The 8,160-nt window shown below is 41.1% G+C and overlaps 1 protein-coding gene across 1 annotated transcript; it reads left to right on the top strand.

Annotated features, from left to right (window-relative positions):
* The first annotated feature begins 455 nt into the window (after nucleotides 1-455).
* IL12B (interleukin 12B) lies at nucleotides 456-7,708 on the top strand. The gene is made up of 6 exons (XM_010285853.1): nucleotides 456-537; nucleotides 2,498-2,779; nucleotides 3,909-4,026; nucleotides 5,048-5,241; nucleotides 6,051-6,196; nucleotides 7,556-7,708. Exons 1-6 carry the CDS (start codon nucleotides 456-458, stop codon nucleotides 7,679-7,681), a joined length of 948 nt encoding a protein of 315 aa, XP_010284155.1. The 3' UTR covers nucleotides 7,682-7,708.
* The last annotated feature ends 452 nt before the right edge of the window (nucleotides 7,709-8,160 follow it).

The following is an 8,160-nucleotide window of genomic DNA, read 5'->3' as shown; positions in this document are numbered from 1 at the left end:
ATGTGCTTAAACCAAGGAATATACTTATAAGCTTTGTATGACTGGAATTTAATGTCCACTGATCCTTTAGTCCAATGCCTTGTTCATGCAGCTAGCCTCACTGGCATCAGCGGGACTTTTCTTGCATGAGGAATATTTAACTGAGGGACCTGGGAATGCTTCTGAGCTCCTGACCATATAAGACCTATGCACACAACAATTTCCTCTAAGTTCCGTGATTTCTCCTCTAAACTGGTTTGCAGTGTGAATAACAAGCAGATCAAAATCTTGGCTTGAGCTCCACTAGAAACCTGATATTCGATTTTTATGTAGTATGAGAGTTCTTAGAACAGGAGAATGTTTCTTCGTTCACTGGAACTGACTGTCTTCTTATTATCCTGTCCAGCATTGAGCTTGGTTTCAGTACACACTCAACAATCCTCAATGAAGTTTAGTAATTTATTTTTTCCCTGCAGATGTCTCACCTACTATTTGCCTCACTTTCATTATTGTCCTTTGCTGCCCTTCTGGAAGCGCAGTGGAAACTGAGGGAAAATGGTAAGCAGTCTTCACTTACTGAGACCTACAGCTGACTGTAGGACACAAGGGTATTTTAGAATCATGCTTGTGTCCACAAGCACAAAATTTGTTAACTATAGTATCTTAGGCCAAGGTTCTTCTTATTTGTTTGTGAATAACTAGCCAACTAATTGGTATTAACGGAATAAATATTTAGAAGTCTTAAAATGTCATACAACAGCCATTCTGAATATTTGCATTAGAAACTGTCTTATTTCCTATTCCCTGTTCTCTTATTACAAAAGTTTCAGTCATGCAGTCTGGAAGCAGAAACAGTATCTTGTGACTTAGGTAATAGCTCACCAACAAACAAGTGAAGAATTAATTGCCAAAAGAATATTTCATAGTAAAACCTAGAAATAGTTCATCCAACTTTTCTGGTAAATAACTTAAATGCAAATACATTTGTAAAAATACAGGGTCAGTACTAAACAAACAAATCTTTTTAATAACTTACCAGAAAATTGGGCTAAACTCAGATAATCAAATTTGCTGGTTTTATTCACCCAGTGTAGCTCCATCATCCAGGCTGTCTCCAATGTGATTACCTAAAAAGAAGGACCCTAATCAACGTGAGAAAAGCATTCTCAAGCTGACTGTGTTTTATTTGTAAAAAGCAATTCAATTACTTTTCCCTGTATCTTTACATTAAAAAATCAGTTATCCTGTGGGTTCTCTGGGCAATACCATGGTGCTGAAAACTGCAAATATGTTTGTCAATATTGAGAATAATCTTTGTGTTCGAAATCTGTAAGATTTACCTTGCCTGTTCTTCAAATAGCCATAAGCAGTTTGGCAAGCTTCCAAGCTTCCTAGAGTTGCATGTTTTCTGCCATTTTAGATTCAGCATTTGACATGTATTTCTTTGTGTTTCTTCTTTGTGATAAAGTCTTAAACCTCTCATTTTCATAGTGAAATGCTCTGGTGAAAGGGTCTTAGAGCTCACTGGAACTCTGATTTCCTGAGCTGAGTTCTTGCTGTGGTGTTGGCACTCTAAGAAACAAATTTTTGCCACTTCTTGCATGTAGAAGACTCTCTGAGGGCACTGAACATGGTTGAGGAGTTTGTGAGAGCAGTAGTATGTCTGAGCAATGACAGTTAAATTTGAGAACTGTTACCACACAGAGGTGTAGGTGAGGTTCTCCAGCCAACCACAGCAAAGAGTCAAGAGCAGATAATGCTTCTTTAATGGAATTGTTCCAAATTATTTTGTTATGTGGTGTGTCTTCTAATTTAGAAAGACCAGCAGAGCACTTCAGAGTTACAAGATGGCATTTAGAAGACCACATCTCCCTGTTTCAGTCCACTTAGTTCTGCTGTAGCTCAGCAATTGCCTGTCTCTTATAATTGCTCCACTGGGACCAGTTTGATAGGAGTACAGATTGTTCCCTGCAGAAAATGGAAAACAGCATCAGCTACAGCAAATACAAACAACTTACCCAAAGCTCTGCTGCTTTCCATTGCTCAGTCACAGACCTTTGCCTCTGAAGAGGGCAAAGTGTTGTAGCTTTGCACCATAGCAAAGCACCATAGTATGGAGTGGTTTTACATGCCATTCTGTCAGCAAAGGCCACAGGCCACATGCAGGAGGGACACTTGGGCTCAGTGTGTCCTGGCATCCTCACCTTTAAAACAAAGGTCTCCACCTACTTCCCACGGTTATGAACCACTGTAAGGTTCTCTGGGAATATGGAAAAAAAATCCCTTCTTCCATTAATGTCTTCGCTATTGATCAGCAGGTTCTAGATACACTGTAAATTTCTATGTGGAACCTCTTTTTGTTAGTAAAGATTTTCAGGTGATGGTGAGGCCTTGGGTAAGAAAGCCAGAGATTTGTTAGCAGTTTTCCTGGAGAGTGGAGCTGAAAAAAAGGCTCAGTTCAATCTTCACACTGTTAAGTATGAGTAGCTGCTAACATGTCTTTCTCTGCAATGTCCAGTGTACGTCATAGAATCAGAGTGGAATGATGAGACGCCAGCTAAAAGAGTGGCACTCACCTGTAACACATCTGATGAAGCACTGCCAGTTTACTGGAAAAAGGGTACCGAACTGAAAGGAACTGGAAAGACTCTGACTGCCGAAGTGAAAGAGTTCCCAGATGCTGGCAACTACACCTGTCTGACAGCCAATACCCATGAAATCATCAGCTATGATTTCTTCCTCATAACTAAAATAGACTCCAATGGGCAAATGATAAGGTCAATTCTGAAAAGCTTTAAAGGTATGGTCGTAAGATGATGTGATGTATCTTGCTCAGCTTTGTGCATTGTAGCTTTGTGAGGACCAGAGGGAGCTCTCTGGAGAAATGCATGAGAAATACCCACTTTAAAATGGGTCCTCTTCAAATGCTTTACTGACAGTGAAAGGCAAATGATTATTTTTGTGGGTCTGTATATGGTGCAGCTAATGAGCAGCACAGGAATCAGCTGGCATGGGATTAATTTAGGAGACTCTAGACCTATAGGATGGAGTAGGAATGATTAGATACAGGATAACATCAATACCACACCACTGCTTTTCTGGTAGGGGAGCAATTGACTTGCTTTGCCTCCATCTTACAGACTTAGCACTCAGGAGAGGGTTTGCAAAATGAAGGCTACGTGATTTGGCAGGACCAGGGACTGACCTAGATTTTAAGTGCTGTCATTTGGGCTTCTCCGTTCACAATTAACCCACTGGGACAAGCGTGTGATGTTTTGCATTTTCTGCATGAACCTCACTCATTGGTGTCTCATATTGCAGTCCCTCACTGTAGTGCCAAGATCTTAGGAATTTCCAAGGCTTCTTCCCTGGCTCCTGAACCCACATATCAGATGCAGTAGGCTGGTCTGCCAGTCAGCTGTACAATACAGAGCTGTTGAGAGCCTGCAGTGCAGAAACAAAACACATACCTATACTGAGGCCTCATTCACTTCTCATACTGGAAACATTCAAGTGCCCCAGTGTGTGAAGACCTGAGATTATCCACTGTGTGCACTCTCATGCACAGGGTAACAAATACACAGGTTTGCCAACTGAATAGCTGCAATGTTTCTTTGTGAAAGGAACAGTGGATTTGTCTATATAAATCTCTTACTGACAGCTGTCTGCAACAGCTTGGGTATGCTCTAGCTCCTGTCAATAGCCACACAGATTGGTTAATGTGGTGCCATGTAAGCCAGCCTTCAGCCACTTAACTGTGGTTATATGGCTTTTAACTACAGGTGGCTGCCCAAGGGGCAGTATCCGACTGTGTCTGCCTATGTACCCACCACCTGCCAAAGTAGATGGGAGTCTGTTGAATTACTGTTTTCACTCTGTGTTTGGCAAAAAGAGTAAAAAAATCCTGTTTTCTTTCTTTTTCCATCTAGAGCCAAACAGGACATTTTTAAAATGTGAGGCAAAGAACTACTCTGGAATTTTCACATGTTCATGGATGACAGAAAATGAGAGTCCAAATGTGAAGTTCACAATCAGAAGTCTAAAAGGGTAAAAGCTTGTACTTTCCTCATAGTAAGGCTGGAACAGCCCTTTGTGTTACTCTGTGTAGAGGATCCTGGATTTTAGGCTACTGAGGATATGTAGAAGGCGAGGAATCCCACTTCCAGAGTCTGAACATCTGCAAAATATTTCGAGCCATCACTGGGACTAAAAACTAATAAGGGCATGGAAGTTGCTCAGAAATTAATAAAGACTTGCAAATGGAACCCTCACTGGACTGTTACAGCTGCCACAGTACAGCCACAGAGTAACTTAAGCAATAGCAAAAACAGTTCATGCAGGGGAGAGAGAGGAAGTTGAGCCAAAAGCAGAAACAATCATAGCACTGAGTGCCTTTGCAGCAGATCCAGTGGAATTAAGGGAGTGGGAGGCTGCACCCACTGCGAAAGCCACATGTCCACTGACAAGTCTCTGTTGAGGAACACTGCAGAAACCTGCAAGGGAAATACGTGAGGGGAACCTTGTGGGGATTTCCTACCTCCCACTACTCTTGAGGGTTTCTCCAAAACATGGAGTGCTTGAGCAAAGGTCACTTCAGTTTATTAAAGAAGAAACAACTGCAAAGTGTTTTATTTCGACAAATGCAAAAATAGAATCAGATTCAGGTAGTACTTTATAGATGGCTTTTGTTATTTATTTCCCAATGGATACATTTTAACCTTCCCTTATTTCTTCCAGCAAGGTTTTGGGAAGGGCTAAGGAACAAAGTAAGATACCAGAGCTTGTCATGGGACAGTGGTGTAATAAGAAATGAGATATCCTGTTTAAACCTAAAACACTAATTCCTTCTGCTAAGGCAGGGGGGCTTTTGTGATTTTACATTAATATATAATACAGCACTGAAGATGTAAGAACTCCCACTGAACTGTTTCTGCAGCTGTTGAAGTGCAGTCATAAAATGATACAGGCAACAGCAAAACATTACCTTACCAACTACATGTTACCATTGTGGCAACAAATCCTCAGAACAAACCAGCGTTTCCAGTACTTTTCTTTGTTCTGTATTCAGCTCTCAAGCAGATGTAACCTGCAGCAGCCCTGTAGCTCACACTGATAAATCAGTGACTGAATACACAGTCCAATGCCAGAAAGAAAACTACTGTCCATTTGCTGAAGAGCACCAGCCAACAGAGATGTTCCTGGAGGTCATTGACGAGGTGGAATATGAGAACTACACTAGCAGCTTCTTCATCAGAGATATCAGTGAGTAGACGAGGAATCATGATTAATGCTTAGCTTTATTCTTGCTGCTGATAGTGGAACTAACAATGGTAGCTGATCAAACCAAGCTTGTGAATCCCTGCCCTATTCTACTGCAAATCTGTATCAAGCCCCCAGTTACAGGAACAGGGGAAAACAAATCATAGCAGCAGTCCGTAAGAGGATGAGGAAGTGAAGAAGCAACATCTCCCTAGCTTGTGACCTCCAACCCTCTCACTCCCACATCTCCCAGAAGTTTCTGTAGCCTTCCCTATTAGATGGACATGTTTTGGAAGGGGTATGTGGGAAATGTTAGAGAATAACCAGTAATGCAGCGGGCTGTTCTCTGAGAACTGCAGATTCACTCAGAAAATGGCTAACACTATGTATGCTTCCCCCTGACCCACTCTTACAGATGGGCATCCAGGGCAGGTTAACAGAAACTAATGGGAAATAAAAGGAACAGCTGTGACCACAATGCCACAGGAAAGTGAAGCAGCATCCTAAAGAAACAGATGTTTTGCTAAATGCCCTAATGGTCATGTAGTTGAAGATATTCCTCTGGGTCCAAGAGAGCCCTCTGCAACCCTCCAGGAAAAAAAAAAAAGAAGGATCTTACCCAGAGAGACTGCAAGTGTGCTTAATTTTCCATAAGAAGCATACGAGGCAGTTCTTACACATCATGCCTACTCCTCTTTTAATCTCATGGAGGCTCCCAAAGCCGATTCCTATAAAAGTATCAACAGTAGTACACCAACATTGCATATTATGCCACTAATGTGAATTAATCCCTTCTATATTTTCTCTTGCAGTAAAACCCGACCCACCCCAATGTCAGTATGTGGCCACAAATGGAACAGTGACCTGGACATATCCCAGAACATGGAGCACACCAAAGTCCTACTTCCCTTTGACTTTCAGGGTGAAAGTTGAAAGTACAAAGAAACACAAAAGCCAGGTAGAGATATAACATTTGAAACGATTTTCTTGCTTGGACAGTATAAGTAATATAAGCTTAGTACGCAAGAATCGTGGACTAGAATTAAAAAAAAAAAAAAAAACAAACACAAAAAAAACACAAAACAAAAGGGTGCTGAGACCCAAATGCGGCAAGGTTCTGTCTTGGCAGAAAAAGACCTCCTTCCCAGTTCTATGAGCAGCAAGATCCAAACAACACACTCTGGGGTGGATGCAACCCTGATGTAACTGAGGAGATAAAATCGTGCCCAGCATTGCATAGCTGTGCTAGCATGAGAAAAGTATTTACTAATTCATTAGTAGGCTGTGTGGATCCTAATGTGGGAAAATCCCAATTTCCAAATCAAGAAGTCTAGGATCTGTTGCACTGATTTCCTTGTATGTTGTTTGTACCCGGGGCAGCTCAGACTTTCTTTATAGGTAAACTGGCAAATAAGGAATCAATGACTCATTTGGTAGCATTTCTGTGGAGACTGGCGAAGACTACAGCCTTTGCCACTCACTTTCCAGTTATTAGTTAATTGTTAACTAAACATTGCTACTCTGTATTAGCTTTAAATCACAAAATGGTTTTGCTTCCTTTGCTAATGCTCATGGATACACTAAAGGACACACAACAGCAGTATGACGATTTGCCTAGGTTGGCAAAGAAATCAACAGCAGGACTGGAAAGAAAAACACAAACAAGTTGACCACAGTGCAGGTCCAGTGCTCTTCCTTGGTCCAGCAATCAGAAAAGTCAACAAATGTAATGATCATTCCAGTTTGTCAACTGATTAAACCAAAGACACAAGAGGATGTCTTTTTCTATGTGAAAAAAATAAGCAAGCCTGTACCAGCAGATGGGGCCATTCCCCTAGTGCTGACTCCTTGATTTTCATAGGGTTGTCCTGTACAATCCCTTAGGTAGAGAAACTGGTGAGTCTATGGAGTGCTGCTTGTGTCAGCCACAAGTCCTCAGTGGAAATTTCAACGCTACTGCAAAGCAGCAACTTCTGTCTCTTAGGGTTCCCACTCTGGGAGAAGAAGAAAAAAAGATAAAAACCCAGATAAACATATAAACTCTTTGTTTTCAAAGACTGTTTCAGTTTGTGGTTTGAGTCACTTTACAACAGTAACTTGAGTGGAAAGTGGGGTTTTTACTTTGTTTCTACTGAGGCTCAAGTTCTCATGAGTCCTCAAGACTTTGGTATCTGTGGGTGAACATTGGTGCCTTCAAAACAAGACTACCAGAGGGGTTTTTCAGTTACATGTGCTTGTTGCAATCTGTCTGAGACTTTACTGTATGTTCTTGCTTGACCCTTTACAATCCGCTGATGGAGCTGTGCCCTGTTCATAGGTCTATGATGCTGATGAGCCACCTATTCAGATTACAACAACTGGGACAAAAGACAAGATCTCTGTGCAGGCCAAGGATCACTATTACAACTCATCCTGGAGTGAGTGGTCTTCACTTTGCAGGTAAGACTTAAAGAACCTTCTACTGGAGGAGCAGGGATGATTCCTCACCTAGGAGAGTAAGGAGTCTACGAACTTCTTCTGCTTCTTAAATTGCTTCATACTTCCTTGTAAGCATTTTTGTCTCCTGAACATTTTTTCGTGAAGTATCTGTAAGAGAATAAACATGTAAATATATTGGGCTGTCTAAACAATGATTCTCTTAAAAAAAAAAAAAAATAGTAAACCATTAGAATCCATTTAAAGCAGAGCTGAAACTGTGGATGTAGGTTCATGGACATGGATAGGGTTCTACCTAACTAGGCAATTATAGAATATTCTTTAAGAAATATATAAGCATTTGGCTGTTGCTAGTGTAACCCATGCTGATTTTATGCTTTCTGTTCATTGATAGCTTATGAATCAATGTTGAGTGTCCAGATAGAGCAGACAATCCATATATGACCAAGTTTTACCAGTAAAATGAGAAAGGGAGTGAGTGAAAGA

The sequence above is a fragment of the Phaethon lepturus genome, unplaced genomic scaffold (genome assembly GCF_000687285.1).
Source record: "Phaethon lepturus isolate BGI_N335 unplaced genomic scaffold, ASM68728v1 scaffold11364, whole genome shotgun sequence".
NCBI classification, from domain to species: Eukaryota; Metazoa; Chordata; class Aves; order Phaethontiformes; family Phaethontidae; genus Phaethon; species Phaethon lepturus.
This window is presented reverse-complemented; position numbering and strand designations above follow the sequence as displayed.

Excerpts from the sequence above, each read along its gene's own strand:
- IL12B (XM_010285853.1), top strand. The coding sequence starts at position 456 with ATGTCTCACCTACTATTTGCCTCACTTTCATTATTGTCCTTTGCTGCC. Across the intron at positions 2,780-3,908 it reads AATTCTGAAAAGCTTTAAAG|AGCCAAACAGGACATTTTTA; the intron begins GTATGGTCGTAA and ends TTTTCCATCTAG. Across the intron at positions 6,197-7,555 it reads CAAAGAAACACAAAAGCCAG|GTCTATGATGCTGATGAGCC; the intron begins GTAGAGATATAA and ends CCCTGTTCATAG.